An 18,297-nucleotide genomic window follows, 5' to 3' on the forward strand; every position below is an offset into this window, starting at 1 on the left:
GAAGGCTTGGGGGGTGGGTGGCTTTGAGAACAGTTTTCAAATACCTGAAGGGGATACAGAGAGGATGAAAATGGGCTTGCCTTAGTGGCTGTAGGGGACGGGACTAGGACAGTGGCCTCAAGCTGCAGCAAAGGAGATTTAGATGACAGATTAGAAGGAACTTTCTGACCATGAGGGTGGTCAAGAGTGGGAACAGGCTACCTAGAGAAGTGGTGGAATTTCTATCCTTGGAAATTTTTAAGAGCAGGCTGGACAGACACTTGGCTGGTATAGTTTGGTCAGGGACGATCCTGCCTTGAGCAGGAGGCTGGACTAGATGACCTTGTGAGGTTGTTTTCAGTCTTACACTCCTATGATCTGCTAACATTCAAGTTACTCACAGCTACTTTTATGTCTTTACAGTAGCTCTCCTTAGATTCCACAAAACATTACTGGCCACAAGCTCTCAGAAAGAATTTCCAGATGCCATAGTGCCCAGAATCTTTATGAATAGGCACACGTACCAGCCTAGTTCATATATTATACCCCAGGAATTATGCACAGAAAAATTCAAAATTATGAAGGATCTTTTTTTTTTTTTTTTTTTTTTACAAATTAAACTAAATATAAAAATATTAGAACCTTCTTTAGAAATATATGCAGGTACTTGCGTGCATGGGGGGGTGGGTTGGTTGTGTGGGGGGAGTTTGTGAAGGTATGGGAGTGTGGGTGTATGGGGGGTTATCGGGGGGTTGTGAAGGGGTGTGTGGGGTTTGTGGGTGGGTGTGGGCTTCCCTGCCACACACCCGCCACCGTGCACCCGCCACACGCCCGCACCGTGCACCCACTCTGCCATATGCCCCCCTCGCTCCTGCAAACAGCCCCTGCCACCAGCAGCTTCTTGGGGTGCTCCTAGCTATAGCAGGCAGATCCCCCAGTGGTGTGCAGCTCCGGCAAATCCCAGGGGTTGCATGCGGTGGCATGGAGCCAGCCCAGTTCAGCTTGCTGACAGGTGTCTTTGGGCCAGAATGGGCTGGCTCCATGCCAGCATGTAGGGCTTGAAGCACTGCAGGCGGGAACTAAATGCAGTCCTAGGCGCTCAGCTGCAGCTGCGCACTGCCAGGAGCTCTGCCTATCCTGGCCAGGAACGCCCCAATGGCCTGCAACTGGCTGCTGCTGCTGGCAGCAGAGGCTGTGCACCATAGGGTGGGGGGCATGAAGTGGGGGGCCTACACACACCCCCATGCCCACCCCCGCCCCCTTCTGTAGGCAGTAGCTGCCCTTCCCATTCACCAGCTACACCCAGGGAATTACGTGATATTAAATGATTATGTACAGCCATACATTTTACATGCCAAATTATGCATGCGCATAATTGCACAATTCCCTGGGGCGTAACATATAGCTGCTATATAGATGATCTAGGCTGGTATCTTTCTTCCTCCCTTCCTGCACCCTCAGACATTCGCTTTGCTGTGTACCTTTTTCTATTTGTTTGTAATTTTGGACACAGCAAGATAAAAGCTGTGGGTTTTTTTCTCTATATATACATTACCTAATCCAGTATTGTGTGCTGTATAAAAAGTGAACAACACTTCACAGCTCATGTCCACAGGGGCTCAGAACCAAGTGCCATTTTCCCCACGTGTACCCATCTTTAAATTTTCTTCTGAAATGTATTTATGGTGTGCTCTAGAGAATTTTTAAATAGATTAATGAAAAAAACAAATAACTATTATGACAGGTGAATGGAAAAAGAAAGTAGTATTTGAAATGTGAAGGAACCCATTTAACAAACTCATACAGATCTGAATTATAATAATCTGAAGGTACTTCCTGCTGTTTCAATAATGAGAATTTGGTTTAAGTAACATCTCCTCCTTAAGGTTTGGAGTTTATTTAGCCCAGGATTCAAATACTGATTTAGCCAGAAGCTCTACTATTTGGCTATTTCACAGGATTTAGGACAATTGCACTGAGAATGATTTGGCAATCTTACTTGTGGGTTAAAGAATCCTGTCATCCAGAACTGATTTGGTCGACCATCCAGCAGCCAACTGCTAAACTGCTGGTTTCTCTCAAGAAGCTCAGTAAACCAAAACCCCAAAGTCGCGGACTCCCAAGAAATTTTGAACCACAGCTTTGGAATTCTGGCATCATACATATTATCCAGTGCGTCACGCAAATCTTCTGACATAATAATGGTTCCTGAAAGATAAATAAAAAATTCAGAATGAGACTTACCCTGACTTTCAAAATAAATTTAAACTTATAAAACAATATTCTGAAACCAAAGGAACTTCTGTTGTTCCTTATGACAAAATTGTTAAAATGGAGTCTTGTGTTTTCACATAGCAAATATCTGCAACAGGACTCAAGCCATGGTTAATAATGACCAAATCATGTTTATTATATTATGAGTACAAATCACGATTTTTTTTTTCTGACAAGTTTTTTTTCCCCTCATTGATATTCATACCTCTGCTTGGAAATCTGAATAATTACAAAAATAGTTTAATATCCACCTTCTGTATAATATAATTGATACACATATTCTATATATGCCATCTATATTTTCAGTATGTATTGACAGCTGAGAATCCATTCATTGCAATTAATTGTTATTGATAATGTTTCCATGCATTTTCATTATCAAGAGTCCCCAGCACTGTAATATTAGCTGAATGTGGGATACAGGCAAGAATTTTCCTTTTTCAAGTGGCACAGCAGACACATGTTCTACAAACACTATAATGGCCTGCATTAAAAGTGGCACTCATTGCTTATACCATGCTTCATCAGTGCCAGCACATCAAGCAAGTCAAGCTGTTTGACATCAAAGAACAGTTCCATGAAAAACCTGGCATATACCAACTTCCAGAAAGACAAGATCATTACTTAGGGTAATTTCAATGCTCATATTGAATCAAACCATCTAACTGGGTAGGTATTATTAGTAAACGTGGCTTTGGAAAATGCAACCACAATGGTCTTTATTCCTAACAACATTTTCCACACACAACTTTATAATTACAAACAACTGGGGGGTTTTTGTTTTAAATAAGAACTGAGCTTCAAAGATCTTTCCTACTCCAAACACTGGCATTTGACTGATTACTTCACTGTCAAGAAAGAAGCTGCTTAGTCCATTGCATTATCCATGCAAAGCTCCATTTGTATCAAGCCACCTACAAGACTTCAAGGGAAAATGTCTCTGAAGAAGTCATATATCAAAAGATTGAAGTGTGATACTGTAAAGCAAGAGCTACAGAAGGCAGTAGAATTGCAGCTAAATATTAGTATTAAAACTTCTGGCAACAAGGAAGCTGATTGCAGGTGCTTCAAGGAGCCTGTGCACACAGCTGTTGTAAACATTCTAGGAATGGTGTTCTATTCTTTCCTGGCCATTTGAGTAGCCATTTTGGACACCTAGGCTAGGGACAGACATTACACATAAACCGGTCAAAATGATGAGAAACTGGTTTAAATCTATAACACAATAGACGTTCAGCGCACATGAACCAATTTCAAAATGGCTGAAGCTGGTTTACGATAAACCTGGTTGAATGCAGTATCAGACTTAATTGATTTGGGTCAAGCCAGTTTATACAATGTCTGTCCCAGACCCCTTCCTGGTTTAAGTTAAGCCAGAATCCCACATGCTTTGCAGCCCTGGGCTGCAAAGAACAGACTGGGCCTGCCCTTCTCTTCCCTGGCCAGAGCTCCCAGGAAGACTGCAGGCCCAGCAGAATCTGCTTGGTTTCCCTCACTGCTCATGCAAGAATTCCCCCCTCCCTCCCATCTCCCACACCCCAGACCCAAGCCCCATGGACCCTAGTCATGTGGTATGCTACCTAATGCTGAGAGGTGTGTGTATCTTCAACTTCATTGGGACAGGACAAAGGCAGACAGAACAGTGTCTACTTAGGGCTTTTTGAAGCTAATCAAGAGGTCAGCTGGTAATGTCCCTCCTTGGAACAAGGTGTTTAAGAAGAGCTTGTACTAATGAGAGGGGCTTTTGTTTTGCTAACAGCCTGATAAACACTGTGGTTTTATCAGCCCCTCCTGCTGGTTTGCAGCCCTGTCAGGTTTGCAGACAGGGAGAGGGAGACTGAAAAGCTTGGTATTATCAACAGATGCATGCACTGCACATCCTGCTTTGCCTCACAGTGCTAGCAAGGGCCTGGGGTTCGGCAACACTCCTGTCCCTTGACAAGTGAGCCGGGGAAAAGCCTGAGATGGTGAAGGCCAGGGTGGGGGTTTAAACCCCTCCCTAATCAGGGCATCCTGCCAGGGCCTGGCCACCCCACCCCACCAGCTCAGCAATGTCAAAGGGAAGGGATGGCTGCTCTAGCACTCCCCTCCCCCACCCCCACCCCGGGCTTCTATCCTGAGCCACTGCATGCCATTTAGGTGACTGGGAAAGAATAGCATGCTAGTAGGGATGTCCAGAAACATCAAGACTGGTTCAGTGAGAATGCTACAGGTACAAAGAAATCATTTGAGAAACATCACTAAAATTCAATTTAGATAACTGACAAAACATCAGCACTCAAAAATGTACTTTTTATAATATGCATAACACTCCAATCTAAACTGAGAGCTATGCGTGATACCTGGCAAAGCAAAAGAGCAAATGAGTTACAGTCATACTTTGACTAAAGTGATACAAGGAAGTCCTATGGTGGTTTTAAAACAGTGAATAAGCCTCATCAAGTGTTTCCATCCTTGTTATGAAAGACGGAAACGCCCTCCTGACTGAAAAGAACTAAATCTAGAATGGCAGGCTGTCCTCTTCAAAAACCTGCTTTCCGTGGAATGCAGCATCAGGGATGTGGCCACTGATCAACTCCCTCAGCAGCATACCATCAATTAAATTCCTGCCAATTAATCTATCACTTTAAAGACTGTAAAGGCAATCATACTGATCTAAAGTAGCAAAAAACCTGGCTCTCATGCTATTCCAACTGAAGTCTATATAAACTGATAAAATTATTTAATCTAGTCTCTCACAGGACATGTGTACATCATCTCTGTAATGAGACTACAGCTCAAAACTGAGCCCCACCAACCTGCTCCTGCTGCTGGTCTGCATGCTTCAAACCCAGAATGGAGGTTCTGCAAACCCTTGAGGGACATCCCCTGCCACCACTCTCAAGGATGCTAGAGACACTGATTTCAAGAATGGTGATGGGGACTGCCCCTAGAGCAACCTCACCACATCAGTTTCAGGTTTAGAGTATGGAGAGTGGGAAGGGGTGGGTGGGTTTTTGGTTTTGGTGGTCATCTCAAGACACTGCACAGGAAGTGTCCATAGTGCTCTTTTGGGTGATATGGCATAGTGGAGCAATCTGCCAAAGTACAAAGGTACTTCTATTTTTCATATATAAAGTATTATATATGAATAACACACACACACACACACACACACACACACATATCTCAAGATCGCAGAAAGCAACTAACAGCATGGGGAATATGTATATGAGTAATAGAAAGTATCTTTGTACTTTTGCAGATTGCTTCATATAGGTTGCTGCCAGTTCAGGCATGTATATAAGCATCCATGCAAACAAGGCCATACATTTATATAATGTGCATATGTGACCATTGCCAGGGCATTTCATTATATATATAATGTTCTGTTTATATATAAGATTCCCTGACAATGGTCACATATGCACATATATGGATATATGGCCCTGTGTTCATGGATGATTATGTATGTACCCAAACTGGCAGCAATGAAATATGATGAAGTATGACTGAGAAACCTCTCATCATTATGTATGTGTGTGTGTGTGCATGTGCGACCATTATGAGGGAATCTCCTTACTAATGGTTGCTGGCAAGATCCTTGCAAGCACCATACTTAGCTTCTTCACTTGCCATATTGCAGAGAAATTTTGCCCACCAGTAAATAAGGATCAAGGAAAAAATATCCAACCTTTGTTGTACAGCAAATGGAAGAGAAATAAAAAAGAGCAGAATATTGATTTAATCTGTGTCTTTGCTGATTTTACAAAGGCATTTGACACAATCAGCAGAAAAGGCTTCTGGAGATTTCTAATATTGGGCAGACCAGATGTCCTGACATACATTGTAATGGTTAGACAAATTCATGATGGGATGATGGAACGAGTGATGGAAAGTGAGACTATCTCCACACCATTTCTAGTGGCAAACATATAAGAAGGCTGTGTCCTTGTACCCATACTATTTAGTGTCGTTTGTTCACATACTGCTGGTTGTTTTCTGTGGTCTTGATCTAACTATCTGGACTAGATTCAGAACTGATGCATAGCTATTTAATCCCTGATGTCTGTGAGTGAAAACAAGCTTGCACACACACAAGGTTGTTTTCACTGGGTGATGACTCTGCCCTAGTTGCCCATTCTCAAGAAGATATGCATTGCAGCTACATGCTCACATTTTGGACTGATTATTAGTTTTAAAAAGTCAGAGGTTATATATCAACCTGTGTCTGGTAAACCCTACATACCACCAATCAATGGCATATGCTTCAAGCTACAGGTGAATTGATTCATCTGGGTCATTCTCACACAAAGTTCATTCAGCGATGAAGTTTCCAACAGAATCACTATAGCACAGACAGACTTCAAAAGATTACATGAACATTTAAGAGAGAGAGAGGTATAAATTGTAGACAAAATTAAAAAATTCTAGAATCATGTGAAGCATGAACAGCCTACAGCTATCATGTCAAACAACTGAAACATTTCCATCTAAAGCAGCTAGGAAAGCTAATGAAAAAGATGGCATAAGAGAATTCCAAATACTAGAGTCCTCCAGAGAGTAAATATATGTCAGATATACTATGATTATGAAGGTACAACTGAGGGGCTGGACAAATGTAGTCAGAGTAGCTTTAAAAAAGGAGGACAAACTTCTGGTCACACTGTGACTATAGCAAAACAAGCATAGCAAAAACATTCCAACTTTTACATTGCTTTAACTCTGTCAAAGTTAGGGTGATTTAGCTCACTTGTATCCTATCGTAGGAGTGCTTAATCCCATCTGGCCAACAACTGTGTCATCTGGCCCATGGGGCTTCTCACTGGTCTGGAAGTTTGCAGTGGGGGGAGCAGTGGCACCACTCCTGTGCTGCCAGATTTCTGGACCTGTGGGGAACCCTGGCTCTACACACTGAATTAGGTGCACCACTGTCCTATAGGATTATGAACATGTGCCAAAGCATCACAGCTGATGCATCCTACTGAGCAGGAACTCTTTGTCCCTTTTAGAAGCTGCTCCAAGTGCATGTGTGTCTGTATCTTAAGATGGCCTGGCTGATACAGTATGTCTGATGGTAACTAGCTCCCCAAGAAAATCCCTTATGAGCAACTGTACTGTAGGCAATGGAAAAAATACACGCGCTGTCTAAAAACAACCTTGAATCAATGCAGTGTTGATGTTTAAAGCTGAGAAATGGTACAAATTGGTCCATTATGCCATAAAGAATTGTGAGAACCAATGCATCAGACATGCAGTGTACAAGTGACAAAGCCAAAAGTCTGGGCATCAGGGTGAATCCACCCAGTCTATAATATCCACTCTCATGTCTCCAGTCTGTAACCATATTATAATAAGCTGAGGCACAGCTGGAGCAGATTCTGTCCCAGGCCCAGTCTCCAGATGTGGGTAATCAAGCTCAATCATCTCTCAGGGAGAGGCCCCATTCACAGTGCCTATATAAGCCCAGAGCAGACAGTAAAGAGGTGTCAGGACAATAAACCATCTTGTACTTCTGGCTTGCTTGGAACTTCGAAACCTGACTCTGTGCTCACTTTGCAAGGTTACACAGTTGGCTAGAAGAACTTCAAAACAACACTATCTCCCATCTTTGTAGTCTCTTTACTTTTGCTTCAAATTCCCATGGCCAGGTACTCTGGGACAAGGAAAGGTAGCGGGCCTTCTTAACACCCCCTTAACTGGGCTTGGGGTTCAATTTTCTAGGCCCTGATAGTGTTGGGATCTATGGTTATGCTTTCCCTGGGGGACCCCTCAGCGGGCTTCTCCCTTGTCCACTGCCAGCTGCCTCTGGTGCTTTAGGGATCAGCTATGCCATCCAAGGGGGACATGCTGAAGCCTCCCAACTAAGGGAATACAATCTCTGCTTCATTTACATGATATGAAGACACAAAGGAAACCATGTGGGGCAGGTAGTGTTGTGTTACACATGGCAACACTATTAAAATAACCCTGCATGGTGACTCACAATTGCTGCTGAACATACGGCACTCAGACTTCTGGTCAGGACGTGAAGCAAACCCAACAGAAGGATGGTAGAAGCTGAGAAGATGTTCTCACTTTCCTGGCCCTGGCTACAACTTTGCATTAATAAGCTTAGTGAGTAGGAGTCAGCTTTGGCAGCAGGGATACAGCACTTAAATTTTAGCACCCTAGCAGACCATGGGCCATCTGTAGCATTGTTATACTGTACATTCATGCAGATGACATGCTTTGATAAAAATAAAAATTGCGCATTGAAACTGAATTTATTACAAAATGAAAGCAATATAAGCAAATATCCTGCAGAATGTATGCACACCCAAACAACACTGCGATGGATGCCTTAGAAATACATCAGAGACATATGATTTATTGAGTGAATATAATTCTACTACCTAAAAAAAAAAAATCAGAGGGCAGGTATCCATAAAGGGACTGACTGAATAGCCTATGACTTTATAAGTGTCAAGCTATAATGTTCCATGAACCTCACTTGCCTACTGTTTTTAACTAACTTATTTTGGGATTTTATGTGATGGTGTTCCCTTTCTTGGGTGCAACAAAACCAATATGAAGTTGACAGACTAAAGGTCAGGCCATTTAAAGACTTTGGGAAATTTTTATGTTTCTAAAATAACGCGAACTGTATGCAACTCTTGCACACAGATTAAAGCTTTTAAAAATAGGTTTCCTCTTCCTAGTTGCCCTGAGTTAATACCATCTCATTCTCAAAGCATGTCCAAATTCATTGAAGTGCTGAAAAGAGACTACTGTAGGTGTTCAATTTAATAGCAGAGTTTTGTCACCAATTAAAATAATTATGTCAAGCAGCTACAAAACTACATTTTAAAACATTTAAATTATTGTGTGAATCTTAATTTAGTATGACTCATATAACAGTATGAATGCTTTCTTCAGATGTTACTAGCACTTCCATTATTTTTAAGCAGTAGCCTCTTGTTACTATTTGGTCTACCTAACCCACATACTAAGCTGGATCTGAATAATTTTGATTACAGACTGGTTTGGGTATAGTCTGTAACTTGATTTCTCTCATTTGGGAAGCTCTGTATTCAAGCCAGAGCCTGATTCTCTTTTCAGTTGCATAGATATAAATCAGGAATAACAGCCAAAGAAATTAGACAGGGATAAAACCAGCATGAGGAGAGAGTTAAGCCTCTCATTTCCATAATCATATATTACTGTCAAGGTAATAGGGACTGTGCCTTTCCCACACAGAGGGTGCATCTACACAAGATGCTAAAAGTGCAGGAGACTAATTCTACTGTACATTAGTGCTTTGCAGCGAAAGCCATGCTACTGCACTAAGGCACAGTAGAATTAGTCTACTGTGCATTAGTGTCACACAAAAGATGTGTGCCAGTGCTATTGTGCAGTAGCGCCAATTATAGCTCTTTAAGTTAGTACCTGTTATTACAAGTACTAAGCTTAATGCGCTATAATTACGGCACATTAATGCACATGTAGACATGCCCAGAAGGTCTGTGTGAGGTGTTGTGAAGACCATGCTATTCCTATGCATAGCTGGTAATAAAGCTCTTGCTTTATAGAGTTCTTGCAAACACTTCCAGCACTATGTGACTACATAGTTACTACACTGTCAACTTTTTCTACTCTCTCTCAAGTTCACAACTCAAGTAAGAGGCCTGACTATCTGACATTGTTTCTGGATCCTACTGCCCTTTAATAGGTGCTCTGGGCCCCTAGTTTACCAGCCCAGCAACTCCAAGTGAGCCCTCTTCCTCCTGGAGCCTATGGGGGTTGCTGATTAAAGCAATTCGAAAACAGTTTCTTCAAAGACAAGCCTTATTTATTCACCCAACAGCAAAGAGAAGGCAGTAGAAAGATGCAAACAAGAGGCCTAAATAATATTTCCCCTTACCTAAATTTTCATCTTTTTTACAAACTTTATTTCCAGTCCAGTCACCTCCACTTCTAGGTTTGCAGAAGTAATCTGTATGCTCTTTGTGCATCTCCTTGCATCTTTGTCAATACAATTTTCTGAGCAGCCCTTGGCAAGTTACTGAACACCCTTTCTTGTTTTAGACCCTAGGTCCTTTAACAGCATATTATCCCAAATGACGCAAGACGTCAACATGAGAAAAGGGAACTGTGAGAATCTGGCTGGACCCAAGCAGCAGCATTTCACAATTTATAGCTCCCTCCAGTCCAGATTAATCTCTCAAGGACTTTTGGGATTCTTTTAGACAGTAACTTGTCTTTGTCATTATTTTTTGTCCTTTTTGTTTCTTCCCTGATGGACTCTATTGATTTAATTCCTTATAGTCAGGTAACATCAGACAACCTGAGGAGAATATGATATATGTAAAAAATAATACACATAGGGTAGAATTCCATTTCACCTAGGTCCTCCATTACAGGAACAGGGAAACTTATGCGCTATTATGAAGGGAGATCCTACCCCTAAAATGGGGCACTTACATTCCCAGAGAGGTAACAGAATTGCTCCTATGCTTTAGTTAGGTAACTCAGTATCAAGCTTCAGTTTGGTTGACAACTAGGAGAAACAGAATTCTGCATCATTTTTCAAAATAGCCATATACACTATTCAGTAAGGCCATATACAAAGTAGCTTTGCATATTGTTTAGAAGATTTACCAGCTCAGGAACCAAATCTGTTACCAACATATTATCATCAGGACTGGTAATAAAGAGAAAATTAGTACCAATATTTAATTTGCCAACCCAAAAATGAAAAAAAAAAATCTTATTCCAAGCAAGGCCAGTAGAACTCTGTAAGGACACTGCTTAAAAGGATCTAAACTATTTAAAAGTTGTTTTTGTTTCCCTCGGTTTGTCCAAAGTTTGTAAGGTTTCTTCTGAGCAGTCTTTGATAATCATCACCTTACCTAGTATGCATACACTTCTTAATAAAGCCAAAAAATCAACTAATCTGATTTTGAAAAGAATGATCAGAGGAAGCCGGCTTCATCAGAATCAGGAGAACAGAAAACATTGAGAGTTGCTGAGGCAAGCTATTTTTTAGTTCTGAGGTGGCAAGAGACATTAGACTTTTTTCCCAAAAAAGTCTAACAAATACAGATTTTCCATTTGCTATAATTCATGACTGCCTTTACTGAAATCCTCCAGACATTTCCAAATAAAATTCTAGGAGAGGACTACTCTGATGTCTCCTTCTGTATCTACCATACAACCTATGGGATCATCAGTGAGGAAAGAATCTAGGACTTTTCAGCCTCATTGCATGAATGAAATGACCTAAGCACAAATATCATTAGCTTTGGCTGCAGTAGGCCTCTTTTTCATCTTTGTAGCTAGCTGTTAAGAAAAAAGGGTTCTAAATTGTCTTCTGTCATGGCCACGTTTATACGTGTAAGCATGATCAGCTCCATTAGTCTCAGGTTTTCCCACTGTAACATCAGTGTACAATTATTTGCCTAGTTCCTAGGGATAATCTGAGGTCAAACTAAATCATGTTTGTAAAATGCTATGTGCGGAGTATTACATCATTACATTGAAATTGCAGACAGGAGTAGAATTCAGAGCCTCTTTTGCCTCCTTCTTCCAATGTCACGGCCTTTCAAGAAGAAAAATAACAGCTTGTATACCCACATACCTCACGGACTCTTCATGACACTTATTTTTTTATGTAAGGTCCTAGATATTTCAACATGTTGACTGTGCACCTTAGGGTTCATATATGGCACTGATACAACGGTAACGAAACACCTAAAACCAATCTACAAGCCAGCCTCCACCAAATAGAACAACAAAGAGCTCAAATCAAATGATGAAATGGCTTTTAATAACATGTCAAGTCCACAGCGGAAACCTATGAAAACTAATGAAAAGCACCAGTACTTACCAAGATCAAACTCTTATTTCAAATTTGGGATTTCCATACCAAGCCTTTTCTGAGTTTATACAGGGCCAGAAAAATTAGAAACATATCTAAGAATGCATCACTTTTTGCTCTCCAGTATCCTTATCCGCATTTTCTCAAATTTTTCAAGCTGGCATAAATTTATGATTAAAGAATACTAGCACATTGCTTATTGATATCCTAAAATTAGGGGTGCCAAAAGTGTAGTTATAATAAGAAGTGTGTTTAAGTCTTGAAGAAATTCTCCATAATGAACGTCACAGTAACTTTGAAGTCAAAATTTCCATTAATTCTCTTTTGCTTGCTTTCCATTTAGGTCTCATGGCTTATGCTGCAGGTGTTTACACAGTACTTGCATTACTAATATTATAAAGTCTGAAGAACAGCCCAGATTCAGCTAGCTGCAGAAACAAATCTTAATTTATTATAGGTTGTGCAAAAGCTTTCCAGGGGAAGTGTAGTATTCTGAAGTCATATGCTAACAAGAAAAGTATTTTTCTTCTAACAGTTTAAGCACTGTGTAAATAGCTATGCAGATACTGTGATCATATGACACATGAAAGACGTAAGGGATAATAAATCTAAGGCCAACTGCATAGCTTTTATGAATTTTATTTTTCATGAAGTCAGCAGTTCCAAAGGTTTACTATAAAAGCACAAAGTAGTAAGATAAAAGAAATAAATGACAAATGGCTCAAGTTTTATGACAAAAAGTGAATGTGAGAAATATTAATAAAGCAAGTGTAGAGTTTTGTTTATGGAGTACTAAGCAGGTAACACAGCATGAGAGAAATCCAAAATAAAAGACTGCATCTATTTTCCTTGCTGGGACTATGATCTCAGTTCTCACTGCTGCCAGCATGTCTGACTCTGCGCTTACACACTACCTTTGTTTCTGGCGTTACAGAAGCTGCTCAAGGGTCAGGGGAACCCTCAACAAATCCTGTTCCCGTCATTTTGATTTGTGAAAGTGATACTCCAGCTCCCTCAAATCAGCTCCTATTCCTGCTGCTGTACGTGGGAACTTGAGTACAGCCCACCACATGAACAAGACAGCTCATTTTTGGGCCTCCTTTCACCAAGTAACCTCTAACACGGTGTGGGAATTGTTTTTTAAAGCAGTTTGCTGAATCTAAAATATCACTATAAATGGAAGAGGCCGGTAAAATCACAGCTACACCATTAATTCTCTCTGCCACAGAAATCTGTCCTCTCACCGGAGCTGAGCAAGGTACATGCATAGCATACTAACACCCCAAATCACAGTTCTGTCATGAATACAGGGATGAACTTGTAAAGTTGGACTCCATATCTAGACTGGAGCTTCTTTGAAGTTTGGAGCTTCTGGCTCTGTGGAGTTGGTTGACCCACTTATAGTTACTCTCAAAATGAAATATATACACACTTCAAAACATAATGCCCACATCCTCTGAAATCAGCATTGCATTTTGAAAACACAGCCTATTTAAATTGCTTAAGAAGACAGCCTTCACTGCTGCTTTCACATTTATATATCATTCCAACTGTGAAATAAATATAGGCAATCAATAAGTAATTAAAACAGTTCTAATGAGCGGAACATAACAGTGAGTATCTAGTGTAGCTACAAATCTAATAATTACAATTTAATCTCAAATTATCCCTTAGGACAAAGGGAGCTAATGGCTGGATCTACACGGGTAATTGAGAGGTAAGACCCCCTCCAAACAGAAAGGTTGCTCAATAAGTGCTGACAACATGAGGAGCATCTGCCCTCCTAAATGCTGCCCAGTGGAGCCCTCAGGAATAGGGCAACTGTACATCCTGTTTTGGCTGGGACAGTCCTGGACTTCATAGGTTGTCCCAGCATCCCAGCCAGTTGACTAAAATGGAAGCATAAGTCATGGATTGGTGGTGCTACCCTGCCTGCAAGTGCCTGGCCCAGCTCCTCCTGAGCAGCAGCTGGAGACTGGTGGGGGTGGGCTGAACTGAGCACTGCTCCTCCTGCCTGAAGCAGGAATCAGCCAGGGTGGGAGGGCTGGAGGAGGATACCGGGGCCAGGGCTCGGGCACCTATGTGGGATGAGCTGGGATGGCCTCTCACTGCCGACAGCCTCGTGCCCTGCCACTATGGCCATTGCCAAGGGCTGGGCTGTGTGGCGGCCCCAGGTGGCTGCTGTTGGCAGGAGGGAAGGTGCTGTGTGGATGAGCAACGCAGACTGGCAAAGCCCGGGTGTACCACACAGAGGCCTCTCCCAGTCAGGTCGAACCTTTGCATGAAGGGGATAGAGCCTGGCTGTGGGCCTCTGCATTGTCCTGCTCTTCCCTGCCCCTCCCATTAGGGCTCCTGGGAGCCATGGGGTCTTCCCAGATTTCCCTACCCTGTCCTGGATTTCCTTACCCGGTTCCAAATTTCCTTCAAAATAATATAGTCAACCTACTCAGGAGAGGAGTGGAATGGTCCATGACCTTTCATGCCACATTGTTTCCAACCAGCTGCATGTCAGCTCCACTCAGGAGCAGCTTGCACTTGTTATTTTCCACTCTATATATTATTGCAAATAAACCAATCCAAAATGTATTTATTCACGTACAAATTAAAAAATTAAATACTCCAACCCTATTAAAAAAAGATCAAATTGAATGATAGTAAAAACATGGGATCCATTCTTATGTATATTAGTTGCCTAAAACAGTAGATTAGCTGAAAATAACTGCACTAGCAAAACAGGCATACTAAAATAATGGATTCAGGCAAGGAATCCAGACTCAAAGGCCAGGGCAGAGTATGAAACCCCTCAAACCTCAAGGTTGCTTGTAAAGTTTGTCTCCCTGCCTTACCTGTAACAGGTCAGAGTGCCTTGTGGTTGTGGCCAGGTTGACTGTGTAGTTTTACCAATGATAGTATGTTAGACAAGGGACTTCTATAGGGTGGTTTGCATAGGGATGATCCTGCCCCTGGCTGGTGGTTGGACTAGATGACCTCTGAAGATCCCTTGCAGCCCTACTTCTCTATGAGAAGGAAGCTTGAATTAAGCCATTAGAACAACGAACGGGTACAATATTGGGAGAAAGGCACAGTTCTGATTCACCCATGAAGTTCAGGTGAGGGTATAGAGTCATAGAGTTTCAGTTTTCACTTTTCTTTTGAACAAAGCAGAACAGCTAAATATTTCTTCCATGCTGCCAAATGAAAGAGTTATAGTATTCACTCTTAACAGAATGAACCTGCTGGGATCTATTAATCCCAATTATATTTTCATTGTCAAATTTGATTTGAAAGTGATTTTTTACTGTACTTACCTGACCTCTACCTCCGAAATTATCATATTTAAAAGGCCTGAACACAACCACAGCACAAACTTGATATGACAGCTGATATAGGACTGTATACACTGAGGAACTGAATATTAAGTGCAAACACATCGTTACTCACCCACATAATGATGAGTGCAGAGTACTGTATATTCTCAGACTTTAAACATATCCGTCATGCCCTGAAAAGACTGATTTTTACCCTTGGTTATGTATCTGTTCAATTGGTATTGACTTAAAATATGGATTGTTCCCACAAATATCAGGAAATATTTAGCTCAAAATTTACAATAAGAGGGTACCATCTTGTACAATACATGCTATTAAAGGGTATGGAATCTAATTAGTTTTGTATGCAATACTCATGAACATTTTTCTAGATTCAGATTATATCCATGATGTTGCTGACGCTTTTATTGTTGCTTTAGTGAACCATGCAAATGAGAGGGAAAAATCCTTTTTGATTCTGACCTTTGAACAAAGGGAAAAAATGCTTCTCTTTATGGAAGCTAACTACCTTGCTGTTAAGAGACTGAAAACCAGCAATGAAAGTAAGTGCATCACAGGCAGTAATTACTCGTCTAAAGGGGCTCATTTTGAAGTACTCCAGTTCTTTGCCTGTAGGGTAGAATCTGCTGTCTCCACAAAACTTTATGCCTCTATTGATCTAGGGCACATCAGAACTGGTCAGATCTAATCAGCAAAATGGAACTTTTTGAGTGTTACTTTCATTTACTGTTAAATCTCCTTACAGTTTTGTTTTGTTAGTCTGGATGTACAACTTAATATTCTCTTCCAAGATAGCTATTTACATTAGAACAAATAGGTAAAATTGGAAGGTGGGAGGAAAGGAACAGAAGGGAACATGAACCATCTATTCCACTGTCTTTATTCTGCCACTGCACATGCCAGCATTCATACCTTCACCTCCTTTCACTTTGATTCGCTGTAAGTCCATTTACAATTGATGGAGCACTCCTTGCTCTAGAATATGCCAAATGCTGCAGCCCACTACCTTAATGCTGAATGACTCCCACGTTCTTTTAAGAGTCAATTAAAAATCATCCTCCTTGGTTATAAGCATTTTTATCACCTTTTCAAATCTCATCTGAAAAATGTATACCATTTTTATGCAAATCCAATATGACTTTGAATTTAAGATGGCTCCGTAATAATTAGATGCTATATACAGGAAAATTATACATTTGTTATAATATTCCATGTACAGAAACTAAGTACTGGAGGGCTGCCTTAAATTTGCACCCTGCCAGTTTGCTGCAATGGGGAAAGCAGCAGCAGGGGAGTGGGCCCAGGGGGCATGGGGAGGGGACGGGAGGGAGGAAGGACATGGGTCCTTTGCCCTCTGCCCCCTCCACTTCTTCCCCTGCAGCTCACCCCCTATTTTGCTTGCAACCCTGTCCCTCTGCCACCATCACTCCCCAGCATCTGTCCCAGTGCCTGCTCCCACTGCAGCTTGTGCCCCCTTCCCCCTCCTTATTGTCAGACTCAGCTCCAGCTCCATTTTCTCTTGGGGTATAGCACAGAGCACATGGAAGTGTGGCCCCTGCCTGGCCATTTAGTAGTGCCCTGGGGCCAGAGATGTGTTGCTGCTGCTGGGTCAGGTAGGGGACAAAGCCTGCATATATTCTGTGCCCCAGGAGGGAATGGAGCTGGAGCCGGAACCATGCCTGGAAGTAAGGACCAAGGGGAAGCTGGGGGGGGGCAGAGGCTGCATAGGGCAGGTGGGGGTGGGGGTCAGGTGACTGCTGTAGCTCTGACTCTGGCCCTGACCCAGGGCTTGTGAAAAGGTTTTTCCCTCCATGCTGAATGGGGAAAAAAAAACCTCATCTTGGGTTTGAGTAAATATGGTATTATTTTCTTCCTTGCTTGTTAAAGGTTTTCCTTTCACTCTGGAACTTTGTAACAATTCTTCTGCATTGTTGTACATACTTATGCCTCAATTTCACTCAAGTTAATCAATCATTCTGGCATACATTTTGTGCCCCTTGTCCAGCAATTTATCTTTTGTGAGCACTGCAGTACTGCTCTGCAGAGATGCACTGTCTTCAGCGGGGATCTATATGGGTTTAGCAGTACAGGATCAGGATTTTTTAATCCAGTAGAAATTGAGGTCAATTAGGGAGTGCAATCAAGTGACACTGGCACTAGAACTATTATTAACTGATAACATCATCATCTTCATCATCCTTTAATCATAAATGTTGCATGGTTACGCCCTTACCATCTATGGCCAATTTGAGATCAGTCAACGTATTTCGGACTCTTGACAGAACCCGCTGCATTCGGTCAATTTCCTGACGCAGAAATATGTTTATGGGTTGAATTGCTCCCATCTTTTGAAGCTGGGCTTTTACCTAAACAAAACAAAATAACTATTATAATAAATATATTTACATATCTATCAACTTATATTTTCTGCATGATCACTGACATCTAACTCTTCACACTGAAGGCTGATTTCTTTCTATTACAGTTCCAGTTTGTACTCTTTCCTGTCACATCCACCTTCCTTCTCATTAAAATAGCTTGGATGTGGCTCCCCGTCATAGTAATTTTATTTTTCTACACATGGCCTTGGTGCAGAGTAATGTTAGAGATTCCCAGATACCAAAACGAGGTGTCTCATACAAAATTGAGGGCTCAAATTGAGATGCTTTTGTACTGATAAAACTTTCAGAAATGGTATATAAAATCAGTTTCCGCCACAAATTTAGGACCTTATTCTGATGGAAAATTATTACTGCATAAGATAACAGACAGACAGACCTGGTAATTCTATTTCTGCCAACAGCAGATAGCATGATAATTCTAATGAGATTGATCAGAAGTCAAGCTTTGATCCAGTCCTGTGGGTGTTACTTTGTC

General features: G+C 41.5%; 1 protein-coding gene across 1 annotated transcript in view; it reads right to left on the bottom strand.

Moving 5' to 3' along the window:
• Positions 1-18,297, bottom strand: part of LOC102562817 (dynein axonemal heavy chain 5) — a 257,486-nt gene that overhangs the window by 14,182 nt on the left and 225,007 nt on the right. The window contains exons 71-72 of the mRNA XM_059723533.1: positions 17,654-17,786; positions 1,979-2,187 (exon numbers count right to left, since the gene is read on the bottom strand). Coding sequence (XP_059579516.1) covers positions 1,979-2,187; positions 17,654-17,786 — 342 coding nt within the window. The remainder of the gene's footprint in view (positions 1-1,978; positions 2,188-17,653; positions 17,787-18,297) is intronic.

Source organism: Alligator mississippiensis, chromosome 3 (genome assembly GCF_030867095.1).
Source record: "Alligator mississippiensis isolate rAllMis1 chromosome 3, rAllMis1, whole genome shotgun sequence".
NCBI classification, from domain to species: Eukaryota; Metazoa; Chordata; order Crocodylia; family Alligatoridae; genus Alligator; species Alligator mississippiensis.